This window comes from Saimiri boliviensis, chromosome 11 (genome assembly GCF_048565385.1).
Source record: "Saimiri boliviensis isolate mSaiBol1 chromosome 11, mSaiBol1.pri, whole genome shotgun sequence".
Taxonomy (NCBI): Eukaryota; Metazoa; Chordata; class Mammalia; order Primates; family Cebidae; genus Saimiri; species Saimiri boliviensis.
The window spans coordinates 42915297-42937332 of NC_133459.1; the positions used below are offsets into that span (position 1 = coordinate 42915297).

At 47.0% G+C, this 22036-nt stretch overlaps 2 protein-coding genes and 1 non-coding gene across 3 annotated transcripts; 2 read left to right on the forward strand and 1 right to left on the reverse strand.

Annotated features, from left to right (window-relative positions):
* Positions 1-1040: 1040 nt before the first annotated feature.
* LOC120366040 (uncharacterized) lies at positions 1041-5133 on the reverse strand. Its single transcript, XM_074381500.1, has 6 exons — positions 4360-5133; positions 3772-4317; positions 3058-3687; positions 2662-3015; positions 1875-2535; positions 1041-1231 (listed from the first exon to the last, which is right to left on the reverse strand). Exons 1-6 carry the CDS (start codon positions 5131-5133, stop codon positions 1041-1043), a joined length of 3156 nt encoding a protein of 1051 aa, XP_074237601.1.
* A 10351-nt stretch (positions 5134-15484) lies between these two features.
* On the forward strand, positions 15485-16950 carry LOC141580443 (Krueppel-like factor 17). The gene is made up of 2 exons (XM_074381535.1): positions 15485-16400; positions 16712-16950. The coding sequence occupies exons 1-2, from the start codon at positions 15485-15487 to the stop codon at positions 16948-16950; spliced, it is 1155 nt and encodes a 384-aa protein (XP_074237636.1).
* Positions 16951-20973: 4023 nt separating this feature from the next.
* On the forward strand, positions 20974-21080 carry LOC120366158 (U6 spliceosomal RNA). The gene has a single exon (XR_005580906.1). It is a non-coding gene; the product is annotated as a U6 spliceosomal RNA (small nuclear RNA).
* The last annotated feature ends 956 nt before the right edge of the window (positions 21081-22036 follow it).

The window sequence follows — 22036 nt, forward strand, 5'->3', positions numbered from 1 at the left end:
TGAGCTCAAGTGATCCTCCCAACTCAGCCTCCCGGGCAGCTGGGATTACAGGTGCACACCACCACCTCTGGATAATTTTTTTTTTTTTTTTTTTTTGAGACGGAGTTTCGCTCTTGTTACCCAGGCTGGAGTGCAATGGCACGATCTCGGCTCACCGCAACCTCCGCCTCCTGGGTTCAGGCAATTCTCCTGCCTCAGCCTCCTGAGTAGCTGGGATTACAGGCACGCGCCACCATGCCCAGCTAATTTTTTTGTATTTTTAGTAGAGACAGGGTTTCACCAGGTTGACCAGGATGGTCTCGATCTCTTGACCTTGTGATCCACCCACCTCGGCCTCCCAAAGTGCTGGGATTACAGGCTTGAGCCACCGCGCCCAGCCACGCCTGGAGAATTTTTGTATTTTAGTAGAGACTGGGTTTTACCATCTTGGCCAGACTGGTCTTCAACTTCTGACCTCATGACCCACCTGCCTCAGCCTCTCAAAATGCTGGCATTACAGGTGTGAGCCACCACACCTGAGGTTGAACTTCTGAATAGGCTAAGTACTCAACTAAGTAAAGTCCATTTAACCTGAGACCACTTTACCCTGGATGTGACTGAGTCCCCTCCTTTTTACCTCATGGGAATGAAGCTCCAAAGAAACATGGGCTCAGCTACAGACAAAAAAAAAAAAAAAAAGAACGTTCCATTCTTTACCGTCTGAGCAATTAATATCAATATTAATGATCTGTATAGATACAGTTTTACAATACACACAGAGGTAAATGCAGAGTAGGATCCGAAGGAGTCACAGCGTGCTGATAAGAGCAGTTACCCTGAGAGGGGAATGAACCAAGAGCGCTTCTGGTTCCAAGTTGAAAGTTGTCTGGTGTTTACGTGAATATGGATACCTATTTTCTTTGTCTATTTTAGAAAACTTACAAATAATATCGAGCACCTACTAGCTACTGGCATAGGGAAACAGGGGAGCTTGTTCAAGGGAAACAAGGTCAGTAGGGAGAATCTTTTAGCCGTACACATTTCCTCATGGGCTGAAGGGTTCATAATTCTGGGCAAATGCTGTGGACCTTTGCATGTTGCTTCAGGTGATCAGATCGTGCAAAATTCTTGTTGCAAACTGGACACAGGTAGGGCCGTTCCCCAGTGTGCCTTTTCTTGTGTCTGCTGAGCTCATCTGAGCGAATGAATTTCCACGTACATCCCTCCACGTCACATACGAAGGGCTTCTCGCCTGGACCAGAGAGAGAGAGAGAGAGAGAAAGAGAGACCTGTCATGTATCAGGGTGAGGAAGGGCAGGGACATTGAAAGTGAACAAGAAAAAGTTTTTGAGCAAGTTGAAGTGGGAGGGAGAGCCAGAGGAGATGGGAGCTGGGGAGGTGAGTGAAGGAGGAGGGGAATGAGGGCTGCAAAAGCTGGAGAGATAAGAGGAAAACTGAAGGCGGGAAGAAGAGGAAAGAAAAGGAAGAAGAAAAAAAAAACAGGAGGAGAGACAGTTATTGACAGGCAAGTTAGTGAAGGGAATAAGGAGGATGAGGGAAATGGGGCCCAGGGGCCCTGAGAGGAGGTCTATGAAGTGACAGTCCCAGTAGAAAGAGTGTCAAGAACATCTGTCTGCAAGGGGCCAAAGAAATCCCTCCACTGATTCCCATCAAACCAGCAGTCAACACCCCTAAAGGCTGCAGCCAGCCTGGCTCTGGTCCAGGACTGTCCCTAGGACCGCTTTATCCACCCTTCTAAAGGTGCCAACCTTTTATTATAGAATCTTCTTGGGTCCCTGGGGAAGTGGCAGCAATCTCAAATGCTCCCAGAGCTTTGTAAAGGCACAAATCTCTAGCCACTCGCCCCTCACCCCTGTTCCTGGGCCCTCACTCACCAGTGTGCTTACGCATGTGGGTTCGGAGGTGGCAAGCCTTTGAATAAGACTTCTTACAGTCCTCATGTGGGCAGATGAAGGGCTTCGAAATCTTAGGATTCTTCCAGAACTGGCTGCTCTGGGTCTTCTGCTTTTCTGAGACTTGTCCTTGAATCAAATGGGAACTTGAAAAGCATAGGAATCCTGGGTATGACAATGAGGGCTGACAGGATGTCATATATCCCCCATAAAGGCTGTGGTCACCAGTGAGGGTTGTCATATTGCCTGCCTGAAGGATCAGCATATGGCCCCCAGAGAGGGTCGAGTTGTCACTATATATTGCCATGTTGCTTCCACAGAGGGCCTGGTTACCAGTGTAGATCATCACCTGTCCCCCGTGGAGGGCCTGGTTACCAGTGGAGATCATCACCTGTCCCCCGCAGAGGGCCTGGTTACCAGTGGAGGTCGTCACCTGTTCCCCGTAGAGGGCCTGGTTACCAGTGGAGATCGTCACCTGTCCCCCGCAGAAGGCCTGGTTATCAGTGGAGGTCGTCACCTGTCCCCCGTAGAGGGTCTGGTTACTAGTCGAGGTTGTCATCTGTCCCCCGTAGAGGGTCTGGTTATCAGTGGAGGTCGTCATCTGTCCCCCACAGAGGGCCTGGTTACCAGTGGAGGTCGTCACCTGTCCCCCGTAGAGGGCCTGGTTACTAGTGGAGGTTGTAACCTGTCCCACGTAGAGGGTCTGCTTATCAGTGGAGGTTGTCATCTGTCCCCCACAGAGGGCCTGGTTACCAGTGGAGGTCGTCACCTGTCCCCCGTAGAGGGCCTGGTTATCAGTGGAGGTCGTCATCTGTCCCCCACAGAGGGCCTGGTTACCAGTGGAGGTCATCACCTGTCCCCCGTAGAGGGTCGGGTTACTAGTGGAGATCGTCACCTGTCCCCCACAGAGGGTCTGGTTACTAGTGGAGGTCGTCATCTGTCCTCCATAGAGGGTCTGGTTACTAGTGGAGGCCGTCACCTGTCCCCCATAGAGGGTCTGGTTATCAGTGGAGGTCGTCGCCTGTCCCCCGTAGAGGGTCTGGTTATGAGTGGAGGTCGTCACCTGTCCCCCACAGAGGGCCTGGTTATCAGTGGAGGTCATCATCTGTCCCCCACAGAGGGCCTGGTTATCAGTGGAGATCGTCGCCTGTCCACCGTAGAAGGCCTGGTTATCAGTGGAGGTTGTCATCTGTCCCCCACAGAGGGCCTGGTTACCAGTGGAGATCGTCACCTGTCCACTGTAGAGGGCCTGGTTATCAGTGGAGGTCGTCATCTGTCCCCCATAGAGGGCCTGGTTACCGGTGGAGGTCATCACCTGTCCCCCGTAGAGGGTCTGGTTACTAGTGGAGGTCGTCACCTGTCCCCCACAGAGGGCCTGGTTATCAGTGGAGATCGTCACCTGTCCACCGTAGAGGGCCTGGTTATCAGTGGAGGTCGTCATCTGTCCCCCACAGAGGGCCTGGTTATCAGTGGAGGTCGTCATCTGTCCCCCACAGAGGGCCTGGTTATCAGTGGAGGTCGTCACCTGTCCACTGTAGAGGGCCTGGTTATCAGTGGAGGTCGTCATCTGTCCCCCATAGAGGGCCTGGTTACCGGTGGAGGTCATCACCTGTCCCCCGTAGAGGGTCTGGTTACTAGTGGAGGTCGTCATCTGTCCCCCACAGAGGGCCTGGTTATCAGTGGAGGTTGTCATCTGTCCCCCATAGAGGGCCTGGTTATCAGTGGAGGTCGTCACCTGTCCCCCGCAGAGGGCCTGGTTATCAGTGGAGGTCATCATCTGTCCCCCACAGAGGGCCTGGTTATCAGTGGAGATCGTCACCTGTCCACCGTAGAGGGCCTGGTTATCAGTGGAGGTCGTCATCTGTCCCCCATAGAGGGCCTGGTTATCAGTGGAGGTCATCATCTGTCCCCCACAGAGGGCCTGGTTATCAGTGGAGATCGTCACCTGTCCACCGTAGAGAGCCTGGTTATCAGTGGAGGTCATCACCTGTCCCCCATAGAGGGCCTGGTTATCAGTGGAGGTCGTCACCTGTCCCCCGTAGAGGGTCTGGTTACTAGTGGAGGTCGTCACCTGTCCCCCATAGAGGGCCTGGTTATCAGTGGAGATTGTCACCTGTCCACCGTAGAGGGCCTGGTTATCAGTGGAGGTCATCATCTGTCCCCCATAGAGGTCCTGGTTACCAGTGGAGGTCGTCACCTGTCCCCCGTAGAGGGTCTGGTTATTAGTGGAGGTTGTCATCTGTCCCCCACAGAGGGCCTGGTTACCAGTGGAGGTCGTCACCTGCCCCTCGTAGAGGGTCTGGTTATTAGTGGAGGTTGTCATCTGTCCCCGACAGAGGGCCTGGTTACCAGTGGAGGTCGTCACCTGCCCCTCGTAGAGGACCTGGTTATCAGTAGAGGTCATGGTCTGCTCCCCACAGAGGGTCTGGTTATCAGTGGAGGTCATTGTCTGCTCCCCACAGAGGACTTGGTTATCAGTGGAGGTTGTCACCTGCCCCTGGTAGAGGGCCTGGTTATGAGTGGAGGTTGTTGTCTGCTCCCCACAGAGGGTCTGGTTATCAATGGAAGTGATCATTTGCCCTCCATAGAGGCCTAGGCTGGTTATCATCTGGCCCTCAGAGAGGGCCTCATCGCCACTGGAAGTCCCTGTATGGCCATCAGTGAGGGTCTGGTCACTACTGGAGGTCATCTGGTCCCTATAGAGAGTCTGGTCGTCACTGAGGGTCTTCATTTCATCTCCACACAGGGCTTGTGTTTGACTCTCACTGAGGGTCTGGTCACTGCTTAGGCTACCTTCACTGGAGATTGTCATGTTGCTTGTAGTGATGGTTGTCTTCAGGCAATCAGTGGGTGATGTCTTTGGGGTGTCAGTAACATATGTCATCTGAGAACCGGCTGTGTGTTTTATCTGATCAAAGGAAGTCACTTTCTGGCCCATGGAAGGAGTCTCACTTAGGTCTTCAAGGGACATCTCAAGGGCTTTAAGAAGGTGCACTGTTAAGTCCTGGGTGGGAACTGTCCCAGGGAGGTTAGTGCATGCAGAAGTCATTGTGAGCTCCACGGGAGGCATGGTTTTGCTCTGCGTTGACTCGTGTCGGCTCTCCTCAGCGTGGGCGGGCAGAGGCATACAGCACTGTGGTTCTGGTGCATCTGGAGTTTCTGCCTGTTTTATATGTTGCTCAGAGAGACGCTGGAAAAAATTACTAATTTTCTCAATTTCCTGGAGGAGACTGGAATCCATCTCTTTGCTGTTGGCTGATGACTGAACTAGATCTTTAGTTATGGGATCCTGCAAAAACGTTAATAGGTCAGGGGTTCATCCCAGCTCAAATTCCAATCCTCACATACCCTCCTTCTCCATCCCTATTGACCCTATCCTAATCCAGCCCCCCGTCATCTGTTGCCCAGAAGCCTGTAATTGCCTCTCAACTGACTCTAGAGTTAGCTTCCTCCAGTGTACCCTCCACACACAGTAACATTTTAAAAGCGCAAACATTTCTCAGGTGTAAACGTTTACCAAGGTACTCCTATCTACCAATGGAGGTGAGAGTTTAGATGAATGTTGTGAGTGTCCCATCATCCTCTGAAGAGATCTTACCCCAGAGACTTTTCCAAAGTCTTCTCTCCAGATACCTTACTGGAGATTCAGCTAACTGATTAAATTTTCAAATAAATTCTCTCATTTCGTTTCCACCGTAATCCTAGAAAATAAGAGTAATGATTAATCCCATTTTAAAGAAAATAGAAGTCCAGGGAGGTGAATTGACTTGGCCTAGGCAGAAGACTCTTAACTTGTACTGGACCTATCTGGCTCTGGGTCCTCACAGACCCCTGGCTAAATGGGGACATTTCTCCCAGAGAGCTCCCTGGGGGCATCCAGTAATTCTGGCCTCCTGAGAACCACCCTGGAAACCACCAGCTTCCAGGAACCATTCTACTATGGACTGAATGTTTGTGTCTCTCCAAATTTCACATATTAAAACCTAATTTCCAGTGTGATTGGATTAGAAGGTGGGACCTTTGGAAGATGATTAGGTGAAGGAGCCTTCAAGAATGAGATGAATGTTCTAAGGGGCTGAGGGGCAGAGTTCTTTACTTCTACCAGGTGAGGACACAGCTAAGAGGTGCCATCTATGAACCAGAAAGCATGCCCTCACCAGATCCTGAATCTACCAGCACCTGGACGGAACAGACTAAGACACATTCCACGAAACAGTTTCTTGGAGACAGAGGCCTAGCCATGCATATGGACAAGGTTTATATTTCTGCTTAGAGTGGCCATCCATGCTTCTAGGCTTCCTATGTCTGATACCAAGTTTGTTTGTTTATTTATTTATTTATTATTTTCTCTGCCCCCCATGATCTGCAAGAAAAGTGTCAGGTTTATAACGAGCTCCTCAAAGCCACCATCTTGGTAGCCTCACATCTTTTTCATCCCGGGCGCCTCTTCCCTGCTTTTGTCCTGCTCTAGCTGGATCAGTCCACTCAGTTTTGCCCTGTCCCTATCCAGTCCATTGCTCAGTCTGCCCTACCCAGCCAAGGTATCTTATCTAAAAGTTCTCCTTTCCTGTCTCTGCCATCAAAGCCTGGTCCCTCCTGCCTTGTCCTGACTCTCAGAATTTACACAGATTCAAAACGTGTGACTGGATGGCTACTGAATGTGGTGGATTGAGGAGACCATGAAGTCCTTCCCTTCCATATCAAATCATAGAAATGATAGATGGCTTTAAATATATATGTGTACATATAGAGAGAAAAATTTAGAAAACCCAAAATTGGCTTTGATATATGATATAATATGTATATTATATATAGAATATATATTTTGTCATATATATATAAATAAATATATATATAACATAGACATATATAAATATATGTATTTATGACTGGAAATAAGTGGAATTTCCCAAGAACTAGAAGGAGGCACCCTTAGAAGAAGGGAGATGATTAAGCCACAGCGGAAGCTGGGCAAGATAGCAAGACCCCCTCCTCTCTAAAAAACAAAAACATAAACTTTAAAAATCAGCCTCTAATAGCATCTTACTCTTACACTTTGCTTCCCACCATTCCAGCCCTTGTGACAGCTTAACTCCTGTCTACCCTTTCTCTGCAGCACTGGACTAGAAGCTCCTCTGAGCAGAACTTTATTTCATCCTGAGCAAGGCCTGATGGATCCCACTGGGAACCTCAGAAAACAGGAACCCAGTAAAGGACTGATTCCCACTCCATCTGCTCTAGCTCTGCTTCTGGTCCCTAAAGCTTCTGGCCCTCAAAAAAACAGATTTCCCCCTCAGTTTAAGGAATTATGAAAACGATAGTCCCCTGCCTGGGCATGGTGGCTCAAGCCTGTAATGTCAGCACTTTTGGAGGCTGGCAGGCAGATCACTTGAGATTAGGAGTTTGAGACCAGCCTAGTCAAAATGGTGAAACTCTGTCTCTATCAAAAATACAACAACAAAACCAGTTGGGCGAAGTGGTGCTCATCTGTAGTCTCAGCTACTGGGGAGGCTGAGGCACGAGAATTGCTTGAATCTGGGAGGTGGAGGTTGCAGTGTGCCAAGATCGTGCCACTGCACTCCAACCCGGGCAACAGAGCAAGACTCTGCCTCAAAAAACAAAACAAAACAAAAAAACCCTGATAGTCCTGCCGACGGGCTATGCCTCCTTCTCTGGATCTCTAATAATTCAGCTCAACCCACTCAGTACCCGCTGACTCATGGGCGTAGCGTCGTATACTTCCATGAGTCTTTGACCAGACCACGATCTCGTCCTGGGCTCCTGCCAATGTGATAGAAAGATCTTCGGGTGCCCTCGAGAGACCCCCCACCCCAACCAGGAATCACAGCCACAGCCTCATCAGCAGACCCCTCGGCTGTCTGGCGAAAGGAAAGCCCTGAGCAGGGCAGGCTCGTGGAGGTAAAAATGGTCCTCAGTAAATGAACCATTTTAGACGCCTGTCTGCCCTCCCCTATTAGTGGGCTCCCTTGCTAGCATTCTGGACTCTTAAAGCTTTGAGTTTCAGACCTATCATCTCATGACACTGACCTTTGCCCTTGCGTTTGGAGGCACAGACTCACCAGAAATGGACCTGAATTGCAGGCCGGGTATTTCGCTACTTGCAGACAGAGAGGAGCTCACTCTGCAACTGCTGGCTTCCTTCTGGGGCCTGGGATTTTATATATGCGTCTTTGGTCAACCACACCCCTAGGGGCAGAGCCCAGCGCAACAGCGACCTATCGCCTGTATAGACTGAGTGATTGAGTGACCTACTAGCGGCCTCCGGACATTAATGCAATCACTGCGCAGGGAAACAATGGACATTAATTAGCGAGTTTTACCCTCACCAGTATTAGGAAGTGGATTTTACCATTGTTACCATGTAAAGCGAAAACTGAGTCTTAGAAATATTAAATATTTGCAGGAGGTCACAGAATCAAATACAGATACTAGGTTTGAACTCAGTTTTGCTCTTATGACCTGAGTCCTTAAACACACTAGAGGCCTCAAATTCAATCAGCTCATGCAGACTCCACCTCTTCCACAGCTGTAAATTTAATCAAATTAATTCTACTGTGAAATCCTGATAATTCCATCAGTTTACCCTGGAAATGATCAAGGCACTTTTTTTTTTTTGCCGTGGTTTTACTTATTACTTATTTATTTATTTTGTCTTGCATAATTATCTTGATAATTCCATCAGGTTACCCTAGAAATGATCATGGTACTTTTTTCTTCTTCTTTTCTTTCTCTCTCTGTCTCTTTTTTTTTTTTTTTTTCCTTTCTCTCTCTCTCTTTCTCTCTCTCTCTCTCTTTTTGGCTGTGGTTTTTACCTACTTATTTTGTTTTTCTTGCTTATTTTTCAATTTAATCTTGCCATCTATTTTTGAAACAGGGTCTTACTCTGTTGCCCAAGCTAGAGTGCAGTAGTGCAATCATGTCTCATAGCAGCTAATTTTTTTTTTTTTTTTTTTTTTTGAGATGGAGTTTTGCTCTTGTTTCCCAGGCTGGAGTCCAATGGTGTGATCGTGGCTCACTGCAACCTTTACCTCCTAGGTTCAAGCGATTCTTGTGCCTCAGCCTCCTGAGTAGCTGGGATTACAGGCATGTGCTACCACACCCAGCTAATTTTGTATTTTTCGTAAAGATGGGGCTTCATCATGTTTGTCAGGCTGGTCTTGAACTCCTGACTTTAGGTGATCCACCCACCTTGGCCTCCCAAAGTGCTGGGATTACAGGCATGAGTCACCGCGCCTGGCACTGTGGCTGATTTTTAAATTATTTGTAGACATGGAGTCTCATCATGTTGCCCAGGCTGGTCTGAAACTCCTGGACTCAAATTGTCCTCTTACCTCAGCCTCCTAAAGAAGAAAGACTATAGCCATGAGCTACCATGCCCAGCCTTCATTTTGAATGTAAAAAAATGGATAATTTCATGTTATATACGGAGCAAGTCCATCTACTCATTGTTGGTAAAATTTTAGAAATATTTTCTATACAAATGTAGTTTTTGATTGGGAATAATTTTTTTTTTTTTTTTTTTTTTTTTTTTTTTTTTTTTTTAATGGAGTCAGAGTCTCAGTCTGTCGCCCAGGCTGGAGTGCAATGGCCCGATCTTGGCTCACTGCAACCGCTGCTCCCAGGCTCAAATGATTCTCCTGCCTCAGCCTTCTGAGTACCTGGGATTACAGGCGTATGCGGCCACACCCAGCTCATTTTTTTGTATTTTTAGTAGAGACGGGGTTTCAGGATGTTGCCCAAGCTGGTCTCAAACTCCTGAGCTCAGGCAATTCACTCACCTTGGCCTCCCGAAGTGCTGGGATTACAGGCGTGAGCCACTGTACCCGGCCAGGAATGAATTATTACAGCATGATTTCCACAGGTACAGTGTTCCCATCCTCACCCTCATTCTTACTAATTCTGAGAAATTTTAAAAATACAGAAAAGTATAGAAAATAAGAATTAGATTAGCTGGAAAAAAAAAAAGACTGCAAGTAAATATGTGAAGATACTGATTAATTCTGGATTGTGATATATGGATCTCTAATTCTTATTTTCTTTTTTCTTTTTTTTTTTTTTTTTGAGTTTCGCTCTTGTTACCCAGGCTGGAGTGCAATGGCGCGATCTCGGCTCACCGCAACCTCTGCCTCCTGGGTTCAAGCAATTCTCCTGCCTCAGCCTCCTGAGTAGCTGGGATTACAAGCACGTGCCACCATGCCCAGCTAATTTTTTTATTTTTATTTTTAGTAGAGACGGGGTTTCACCATGTTGACCAGGATGGTCTCGATCTCTTGTCCTCGTGATCCACCCGCCTCAGCCTCCCAAAGTGCTGGGATTACAGGCTAGAGCCACCGTGCCCGGCACTTGCAGTCTTTTTTAAGAGAAGATGTTTAGATACAAAGCTGCAGTTCCATTCTTTTCCCTTCTTCATGCATTCTCTTCTCTTCTTCACCCTTCACAGGTGACCACGAGCAAGGGTCTGGGGTATATTCTTCCAAACCATTTCAGAAACATTTACATACATACGTGTTTCCATTACTAGTGTATAGTACTGAATTTTGCGAGGGAACTTTTAATTCAAATTTACAAAAACTGGCTGGACATGGTGACTCACACCTATAACCCCACCCCTTTGAGAGGCTGAGGCAGGAGAATTGCTTGAGCCCAGGAGTTCCAGACCAGCCTGGGTAATGTAGCAAAACCCTGCCTCTGTTTAAAAATAAATAAAAAATCAGGTTGGGTGTGGGTGCTGACACCTGTAATCCCAGCCCTTTGGGAGGCTGAGGTGGGCGGATAACTTGAGGACAGGAGTTGGAGACCAGCTCGGCCAACAAGATGGAACACTGTCTCTACCAAAATATACACCAGAAATTAGCCGGTGTGGTAGAGGCACCTGTAGTCCCAGCTACTCTGGAGGCTGAGGTGGGAGAATTGCTTTAACCCTGGACGTGGAGGTTGCAGTTAGCTGAGATCACGCCACCCTGGGTGACAGAGCAAGATCCTGTCTCAAATGTAATTAATTAATTAAACAAATAAATAACACCAAACACCAAACACATTTACAGAAAGTCGTACTATATGCATTATTCTTCAGCTTGAGTTTCCCCCACTCTCAACATGATTCTGAGATCTTCCTGTCAGTACATGTGGATCTCAAGTGCTGCACTTATAGATGCATGTCATTCCATCACAAGAGTTTCTCCTTTTCAGTGTTTCCAATTTTTGGCAACTACAAATCAAACCACAGTAAATATCCTAGTACGTATTTCCTGAGCATACACATCCAAAAGCAGAATTGCTAAGTATTTCTGAAGTTGTTACAAGGAATGTTTTCCTACTGCCGAAGTCATACCATTTTAGAACATAGCTTTTTCAATACCTGCTTTTCATCTCTGTGGATTTTACTTTTGTGTATAGTTCGTGGTCTATTTTTCCCCCGCTTGGAGAACAAATTACCTCCAAATCACTTTTTAAAATAGTCCCATATTTCCTCCCATCCTGATGTCACTTCTTTTTTTTTTTTTTTTTTTTTTTTGATATGGAGTTTCGCTCTTGTTGCCCAGGCTGGAGTCCAATGGCATGCTCTTAGCTCACAGCAACCTCTGCCTCCCAGGTACAAGTGATTCTCCTGCCTCAGCCTCCTGAATAGCTGGGATTACAGGCATGCACCACCTGGCTAATTTTTTTCTGGAGTCTGATGTGGTGCAACTTCTGGCTGAAAGCTTCCCACATTCACCATATTGATAAAGCTTTCTACTTGTGTGTATTCTCAAATACAGAGCAAGAGTTGAGAACTGGGGAACACTTTCCCACAGCCATGGAAACCATGGGGTTGCTCACATGCACGGTAAATGAACTCTGAGACAAGGCTTCTCCACACACATTGAGTTCATAGGGTTGATCATCTGATTGAAATCTGACATCTACAATAGGGGGTATTCACTGACAGAAGATGTTTCCACATTCGTTACACTCAGGATTTCTCTCTGCTGTGTATGCTTTGGTTTCTTAGGAGGTACATCTTCTGGCCAATAGCTGTTCCACATTCATTACATTTAAAGAGTTTCTTTCCAATATGAATTTTCTGTTGCTCAGTAAGGTTTGATTTTCCACTAAAGATTTTTCCATACTCCTTACACACAAAGGGATTCGCTTCTGTGTACGTTCTCTGGTGTTGGATGAGGTTTGACTTCTTAGTGAGAACTTTCCCACAATCTTTACACTCAAAAGGTCTCTCTTCCATGTGAGTTTTCTGACTGGTAGGGAGAGTTTCCTTCTGGTAAAAGGATTTTCCACATTTGTTATATTCACAAAGCTTCTCTCTGGTATGAGCGTTTTGATGGTTAATGAGATACTGCTTTTAGTAAAGGCTTTTCCACATTCCTGACATTCAAAGGGTTTCTCTGTAGTGTGAAAATGCTCATGCTCAGTGAAACTGACTCGTGGCTGAAGACTTTCCCACATACCTTCCAGGCAGAAGGGCTTTGCCCACATAAATCCTCTGCTGACTGAGCGGGACATCTAAACAAAAGCTTTCCTGCATTCGAAAGGTTTCTCTCCAGTGTACATTTTGAATAAGGATTTACTTTTGGTGCAAGTTATTTCCACATTTCTTACATTGATAGGGTTCACCTGCGTGTGGCCTTTCAAATGCAGAGTAAGGAATAAGGTGTGAGAGGAAATTTTGTCATACGTACTACACCCAAAACTTTCTCTGCAGTATAAATTTTCTAATATTCAGTGACGTTTTTGCTGCTTTCACTGGCTTCTTTCCAGCATGAATTTTCTACTGCTTTATGAGATTCGTAATCTAGCTAAAGGCTTTTCAGTATTCCTTAGAGGCACAGGGTTTCTCTTCAGTGTCACTTCTGTGTTCCCTGAGATGGCATGTGAGTAAGAGTTTCCCCACATTTGGTAACTTCATAGTTTCTCTGCAGTATGAATGCCCTGGTCTCAGATGGGGTGCAAACTTTTTTACCCCATCTGAGGTAAAATGCCTTTTAAAACTGAAGACATTTTCATACCGATGGCTACTTAAAGGAGGTTAATATCATACGGAGTAAACTATGGTGGAGGGGTTCCAGATTAATTGAATTGAGGATTTTTCCTACACAACATCTCTCATGATTAAGTCTAAACTGTGTTTCAAACTCAAAACTTCAAAAGTGTATTTCCTTAAAAGAAATGAGGTCTGAGATCAGAGGAAGTATTTTTCCAATTGTCTTTGTTTGTTTATTTTGTTTTTTGAGACAGGGTCTTGCTCTGTGGTGGAGTGCAGTGGCTTGATATTGGCTCACTGCAGCCTAGACCTCCTTGGCTCAAGCAATTGTCTCACTTCTGTCCCCAGAGTAGCTGGGGCTACTGGCACACTCCACTACATGTGGCTAATTTTTAAAATTTTTTGTAGAGATGGAGGTCTCCTTATGTTGCCCAGGCTAGTTTTGAGCTCCTGGGCTTAAACGATCCTTTTGTCTCTGTTGGGAGTACAGGCATGAGCCAGCATGTCTAGCCTGCCTCCTAAGTCTTGTTGCCTCTCCCTCTGCTCATCATCATCTCAGGCTTCTGGATAGATTTCTTTTTGACTTCTTGCTCTACCATCCAGTTTGTCTTCTTGCTTCAATAGGGGATCATATAACCTACTATCGGGGAAGTGATGCAACACGCCAGTGTTAATGCTAGGCCTGAAGTACCATCCCAGAGCTCAGGATGAGCCCTGCCTGGCCTTCTGGAGCAGGATGAAGATGGTGCAGTTTCCAAGTTTGCACAAGGAAGCAGACCCCATTGGGCAATTCCACTGGTAGCAACAGATTTTAGAGATACTCCTACTTTTATACCATGTGCACCCAGGGGCCATACAGACCCTGACGACAAAGATCAAAATGTCTACCCACAGTGGCATTTTTTTTTTTAAGATGGGGATTCACCATGATGACCAGGCTGGTCTTGAACTCCTGACCTCAGGTAATCCACCCACCTCAGCCTCCCAAAGTGCTAGGATTACAGGCATGAGCCACCGCACCCGGCCACAGTGGCATTTTTTAAAAGCCAGCCAATTTTGCAGTGGAGGGTCATAGACCAACTTTAGTGACACTAATGTTAATAAGTTCTGATAACCCACCACCATTGGATCAGCCATGATAACGGCATTTTTTGATGTCCATCTCTTCCCTGTCCCCAGGTCCAGAGACTATTTCACCCTAGCAGGGCCCGCCACTCACCTGGAGTCACACAATTGGCGTCTGACTTTATTCCACCTCCACTCGAAGTCTCCGTTATGTCCCCATCACTTCTGGTTCATTCGTCTCCAACAAGCCCTGGACTTTACCAATTTTTACAACAACCAGTCCTGCCCAAGGCCACCCCTCCTGGCCCAGAATTCTACAGTAAAATTTTTCACCAACGTCCCCTGCAGAGTGAGGAGTTTAAAAGACAGTAACATGAGTCCACAATTTTACCACTGTGAGAAATAAACATGCAGTATATCATTTTAACTGATGCAAGACTAGATTTTGTTTAAATAAAAAGGCTAATAAATTAATCACCTAAATTATTTAGAATTGCTTATGAGTCTTAAGTTTATTACTATTTACACTATGTTAAAGAATTGTAAATGTAGGCCGGGCGCGGTGGCTCAAGCCTGTAATCCCAGCACTTTGGGAGGCCGAGGCGGGTGGATCACGAGGTCAAGAGATCGAGACCATCCTGGTCAACATGGTGAAACCCCATCTCTACTAAAAATACAACAAATTAGCTGGGCATGGTGGCGCGTGCCTGTAATCCCAGCTACTCAGGAGGCTGAGGCAGGAGAATTGCCTGAACCCAGGAGGCAGAGGTTGCGGTGAGCCGAGATCGCGCCATTGCGCTCCAGCCTGGGTAACAAGAGCGAAACTCCGTCTCAAAAACAACAACAACAAAAAAAAGATTCTTGGCTCTTATCCTACTTTAAGACCTTCTACTGCCAATCTCTTTCTTACCCTTCATGCAAGTCATCAAGAGGTATTGCCCCTAACTTCTGGACAACCCCCATCCCTTTTATGTATAATTTGGAGTTTGGGCCGGGTGCAGTGGCTCACGCCTGTAATCCTAGCACTTTGGGAGGCCAAGGCAGGCAGATCACCTGATGTCAGGAGTTTGAGACCAGCCTAACTAACATGGAGAAAGCTGTTCCTACTAAAAATACAAAATCAGCCGGGTGTGGTGCTGCATGCTTGTAATCCCAGCTACTTGGGAGGCTACGACAGGAGAATCGCTTGAACCTGGAGGTGGAGGTTTTGTGAGCCGAGATCACACCACTGCACTCCAGCCTGGGCACCAAGAGCAAAACTCCGCCTCGATATTTAGCGTTTGAAGATTTTCTCAGAGTTTTGTTGAAGGTGTAGGTTATGGGATGTTTTATTTGCTCTCTTTGTTGCTTTGCATGTAATAAAAAGCAAAAAACATGTCTGAGGGAAAGTGGCATGAGTTACATTTAGGCTTTCTTGGGGCCTGTATCAGCCGGACCTGTTAGAAAGGCCAAGCTGGAAAACGGTTGGAGGCAGGAGAATTCAAGCAAGAGATGGAGATAGAGGGCTGGATTAGGTTGGGGTCTGGGGATGAAGAGGAGGAACATATGGAACTGGAATTTGAGCAAGGGTAAAAATCACCTGATTGTCTCTCTCCCCAAGGATAACGAGAGCTCAGCGCCCACCTTGAACGTGGCTTCATCTACTGGAAGCTCTGGAGTGCACCCCTCTTGGAAGCATGGCCTACCAAGCGTTCAGCACTTTCCTCACAGCACAGGGATGCTGGGGCCCCCCTTGGTGTCTGTGGAGGTGCCGGGGCACAATGTGGATGAAGAGGGGCCCCCGTTTAGCATGGTACTGCCTGAGCATGGTGTGAGCTACTGCCCCCAAGCGAGTCTCCCTCCTTCCCCGGTGATTTACAGTCAAGGAGTGTCTCCCCCTCAGCAAGAGACAACGATGTTCAATGAGCCTCAGATAATGCCTACAGTTGAGCCCAATATTCCAGGAGTGGCTGGAGCCTTCAGTGGCAATCTAAGCATGCACCCCAGTGGGCTGCCAGTCTCGGCTTCCACTGGAATCCCAATGATGTCCCATGCTGGGGGCCCTACCATGCCTTACCCTGGCCTCTTGACAGCACCTTCTGATGAAACAGCATTGGCCTCAACCATGCCTCCCACGGAGGCCCAGGCGGTGCTCCCCTCTGTGGCTCAGATGTTGCCCCGACAAGACACCCATGACCTTGGGATGCCCCCAGCTGAGTCCCAGTCACTCCTGGGTTTAGGATCTCAGAACTCTCTTGTGAGTCAGCCAGACTCCCACGAAGGCCCATTCCTACCGAAGCAGCCCACACCTGCTCCACAGGCAACAGAGCAGGACTCCAGGCCTCAGGAAAGGACTGGGAGAGGGGAATCCTCAGAGGCCAGGCCTTACCGCTACAACTACGAAAACTGTGGAAAAGCTTATACCAAACGCTCCCACCTCGTGAGCCACCAGCGCAAGCACACAGGTGAAGGAGGTGTCAGGTGGGGTGGGGATGGAGGAGTCTCTGGGCTTTACATTTGTCCTGGACCACTGGTGGGTAATTGTTTGGGATGAGTCTTTCATCTTCCAAGTTTGGAGCTAAGCTAGACTGGCCCCCTGACTTGCCATCCGGGAGGACTGTCCCAAGATACCTGGGCTGGCACTCCTGAGTACATTGCCCCTCCCTGGTTCCCTGGACCTTCCCTTTTGAATCCTCAGCTTGGACTGCTCTGCCTCATAGAGTCAGACCCCTTCCTAAATCTATTCTAAACTCCATTTCTCCCTTGTCATTCCCAGGTGAGAGGCCCTATTCGTGCCAATGGGAAGGTTGTCAGTGGTCTTTCTTCCGTTCTGACGAGCTTAGACGACATTTTCGGGTACACACCAGATATCGACCATATAAATGTGATCAGTGCAACAGAGAGTTCATGCGATCCGACCATCTTAGGCAACACCAGAAGACTCATCGGCTGGGACCCTCAGACCCACAAGCCAACAATGGGGAGCATGACGGTGCTCCTGCTCCTGGTCCTTAGGTCAGTCTCCTCATTTTGGCTTTTCTGCACAGCTCCTGCCTGCCTCTGCTGTCTAACCTTCTCCCCTGGGCAGCAAGAGTGAAACTCCGTCCTGGGGGGTAAAAAAAACTTCTTTATTGACCAGAGGGCAGCGGCTCACACCTGTAATCCCGGTTACTCAGGAGGCTGAGGCAGGAGAATCGCTTGAACCTAGGAGGCAGAGATTGCAGTGAGCCAAGATCGCGCCACTGACTCCAGCCTGGATGACAGAGCAAGACTCCATCTCACAAACAAAACAAACAAACAAAAAAGCTCTTTATTTCTTGTTGCTCCCCAGCTTAAAACCCTTTAGTGACTCCCTTGCCTGCTACATAAAATCCAATTTCCAGAGCCAGATTATTTTCCAATCCTGAATTTGCCACTGAATAGCCATGTGACCTTGGGAAAGGTCTCGGATCACTATGCCTTGTTTCTTCTTCCAGAAAATGAAAAAACCAGTTTTGGACTATATTGGACATGGCACATGTAAAACATCAGGTTCTCCCTGGTACTCACTGGCCACGTACCCAGAGTTTCTGTTTCTTCCCACCACTTCACACACTTGGATGGAGTGGCCTAGCACAGGGCATGGGATCTGGATCCCAAGTTGCCGCTAGCAAACTTAGAAGTGTGTGGAAACTTGTTTATTTGAGACAGTCTTGCTGTGTCACCCAGGGTGGAGTGCAGTGGTGCGATCTCAGCTCACTGCAACCTCTGCCTCCCAGGTTCAAGTGATTCTTCTGCCTCAGCCTCCCGAGTAGCTGGGATTACAGGCACGTGCCACCATACCTGGTTTATTTTTGTATTTTTTGTAGAGATGGGATTTCACCATGTTGGCCAGGCTGATCTCAAACTCGCGGCCTCAAGTGATCTACCTGCCTCAGCCTCCCAAAATGCTGGGACTACAGGCATAAGCCATGGTGTCAGGCTGGGAGTTAATATCTATGGGATGAAATATGACTAGTAGGAGACAGGTGAGACTCAGGCAGATAAATTCCCCCTTTTCCTCTCCCGTTCATAAATTGTTGCATGGCACCACTTCTCCAAAACAGTACCATCAATGGGGAGACCTCCCAAGTAGCTGGTGGACACGACTGCTGTGTCCTCCGCAAGGCTTGTCAGGAAGCAGTCCCTGGCCTGCTAACACATCACCTCGCATTACTTCCCATTCTGCCTTTCTTCCATGTTCTCATTTCCAAAGTCTTGGGTTTGCACCTCTCCAAATAAAACACTAATTCCTAGTTCTTGTTTTCAGGCTCTGTTTTCCAGGTGACTGAGGGCTAGGAAGGAAAGGAAGATCTAAGACAGGCGCAGAATCTCATATCTAGACTCAGCAGGCCATTTTACTCCAGCAAACTGATAAAGAGAAAGGATCTTGGCCAAGCTATCAAGCGTAGAGCTAGAATCCCAACCAGAGGTGGTCTCTTCCCTAAGAAGACGGTGCCTTCTATGGGTGTTTCCTGAACCCAGGCTGGTGTGCCGAGCACGGAAAGGTGAAACAGAGCTGGTTTCTGTGTTCAAGAGACTGTCTTGATCTGGGGGCTCAGAGGTCCACCTCAGTACAGTGGCCGTGGGGAAGAGGAGTCCCTAAATGGGAGCGTCGGAAAGGCTTTCTGGAGGAGGTAACCCCTGGGTCCAGTAAGAGTGTAACACATAGTTATCACTCAAATTCTGAAATAAACTAAACAGGTGAATGAAGAAGGAAGAGGATTCCAGGCAGAGAACACTGGACCTCACAACTGCTCAGAGGAGAGGCAGTCTTGAACTTCTACATTCATTCAGCAAATGTTTTTGGAGCCTTCAATACTGAACGCACCAAGGCTGTGGAGACCCATGGCGAGGAGTAAGGAGATAACTAAACGATGTGTCAGAGAAGAACGACTTCCCTTGGAGGTGCCTCCATCAGACCCGAAGGACTCATGGGGGTTAGCTGTACCTCCCATTTCTTGGACATAGACCACTGGACATGTCTCTATCTTCTGGCAACTGGCATAGACAGTAAGGAATCAGAGGTGCATGAAGGCAACCTGCCTCTGTAGAGCAGAAAGCTCATAGAAAACATTTATGGATGTGCCCAGTGCTGCCAAGGAGAGCAGCTGGACCTCTGCAGGCTCAAGCTTATCTGGGCCTCTGGGGAAGCCACACAGCCTTGGCTGTGCCTGCCCCTGGCCTCCCACCCCTACCCTGACCCTGCACTACTTCACTACCTCGATCTGTGTTACTAGTGACCTCAGTATAACTGGGATGGACATCCAGGTGCCCCCATCCAAGCTCCCAAGTGAGGGGAGTGGACATGATTAAAACAACAGGGGCAGAAGGGGCTCATTTATGACCATTCACGAGCCCCAGTTTGAGGTCTTGGGTACTCAGTCTCTTTCGTTTCTTCCAGGGTACCTGATCACTTCCACGGAGCAGGCCATCTTGGATTCACTGGGCTGGGGCTGGTCTCTGTCCCCCAGCCCACCTGGCTCACACACAGCCTCGTGGGTAGGGTCAGCAGACCAAATTGCTTCTTGCTGGAATGTAAGATGAGAGGTCTGTTTTTGATCTAGCATTTTCACCAGGAAGTGGATGTGGAGAGCATCCGAGTGATGAAGGGTGTATGATGTGCACTGTAACCATGGACAAACAGGCTCCTGCTCTTGTGGAGGTCACAGTCTAGTGGAGGAGGGATGTTACCAGAAATGCACAAAGTGGGCCGGGCGCCGTGGCTCACGCCTGTAATCCCAGCACTTTGGGAGACCGAGGCAGGTGGATCACTTGAGGTTAGAGGTTTGAGACCAGCCTGGCCAACATGGTGAAGTCCCATCTCTACAAAAAGTACAAAAATTAGCCAGGCATGATGGTGGGTGCCTCTAATCTCAGCTACTCGGGAGGCTGAGACGAATAATCGCTTGAACCTGGGAGGCGGAGGCTGCAGTGAGCTAAGATTGCACCACTGCACTCCAGCCTGGGTGACTGAGTGAGACTCCGTCTCCAAACAAAAAAGACCCGTGAACTCTCTACTAGATTCTGAATCCTGTGGAGGATGACTCGAGGCCAGGAGTTTGAGACCAGCGAGACCTTGTCTCTATAAATAATGAATTTAAAAGGAGAAAAAATAATTTACTAGTACATTTAAAGCTTTGAGTTCTCCATCCTTCTCTGCAGAGGTAACCACTATACTGAATTTTGATTAATCTTGCCTTAGCTATTTATTGTTTTTATCATATAATGTATCTCTTCTTAAATATAGTGATTGGTTTTGTATGGTTTTCAACTTACCTTTGTTCTGTTTGGGATTTATTAAACTTTTTCAATCTAAATGGTTATAGTCTTAATAAAATTTAGAAATATTTGGCCACTGTTTTGTCAAATTTTGGGGTTCTCTTCCATCTTCTATTTCTGACACACAGTCTGCCTATACGATGGACCATTTGATATTGTTCCTCAGATCACTGACGCCCTGTTCACTTTTTTCAGGCTTTTTCTTTTCTGTTTTGTTTTTTTGTTTTTTGTTTTTTCTTTTTTGAGACTGAGTCTTGTTCTGTCGCCCACGTTGGAGTGCAGTGGCACAATCTTGGCTCACTGCAACTTCTGTCTCCCAGGTTCGAGTGATTCTCATGCCTCAGCCTCCCAAGTAGCTGGGACTACAGGTATACCACCATGCTGGCTAATTTTTGTATTTTTAGTAGGGACGGGGTTTTATTCTGTGGGCCAGGCTGCTCTCGAACTCCTGACCTCAGGTGATGCATCCACCTCAGTCTTCCAAAGTTCTAGGGTTCTAGGCGTGAGCCGCCGTGCCCAGCCTCAGTCTTTTCTTTCCCTGCTTCATTTTAGATGTCTTATTAAGGTTCCTTAATCTTTTCTTCTGTAGCATCTAATCTGCTATTCCATTCAGTATATTTTTCATTTTAGATGTATTTTTCATCTCTAGACATTCCATCTGGATCATTTTTAATCTTCCATTTTTCCCTTTATGCTCATGTTTTTCCTCTATCTTCTTGGTCATAAAAAATATATTTGGTGCTCCCTTCAGCAATACATACACTAAAATTGAAATGATCCAGACAAGGTTAGCATGGCCCCTATGCAAGGATGACATGCAAATTTATGAGGCATTTCCTGTTTTTCAAATCAAAACCACAATGAGATGCCATCTCACACCAGTCAGAATGGCTCACTGAAAAGTCAAAAATAGGCCATTCTTTCTGAAACAAAAAAATATAAAAAAGATTTAAAAAGAAAAAAAAAATAGGCCAGGTGCAGTAGGTCACACCTGTAATCCTAGCACTTTGGTAGGGTGAGATGGGAGGATTGCTTGAGGCCAAGAGTTCAGGACCAAACCAACCAACATAATGAGACCCCTATCTTTATTAAAAAAAAAAAAAACACACAACAAAGAAAAAAAAAGATGCCGGCAAGGTTGGGAAGAAAATCTTATACACTGCTGGTGAGAGTAAATTAGTTCAACCATTGTGGAAAGCAGTGTGGCAATTCCTCAAAGACCTAAAAACAGAACTACCATTTGACCCAACAATCCCATTACTAGGTAGATACCCAAAGGAGTAGAGATCGTTCTTTCGTAAAGACACATGCACACATAAGTTTATTGCAGTACTATTCACAATAACAGACATGGAATCAACCCAAGATACCCATCAATGGTAGAAAATGTGATACAGATATACCATGAAGTACTATCCAGTCGTAAAAAAGAATGAGGCCATGTCCTTTTCAGGAACGTGAATGGAGCTGGAGGCTATTATCCTTAGCAAACGAATGCAAGAACAGAAAACCAAATACCGCATGTTCTCACTTACAAGTGGGAGCTAAATTATGAGAACATATGGACACACAGAAGGGAACAACACACACTGGGGTGAGGATAGGAGGAGGCAGAGGATCAGGAAAAATAATAGGTACTGGGCTTAAGACCTGGGAGATGAAATAATCTGTACAATAAACCCTAGTGACATGAGTTTACCTAGATAAGAAACCTGCACATGAACCACTGAATTTACAATTTATTTAAAAGCATATTTATAATGGCTGTCTTAGCATCCTTAGATGCTAGTTCCTTAATATT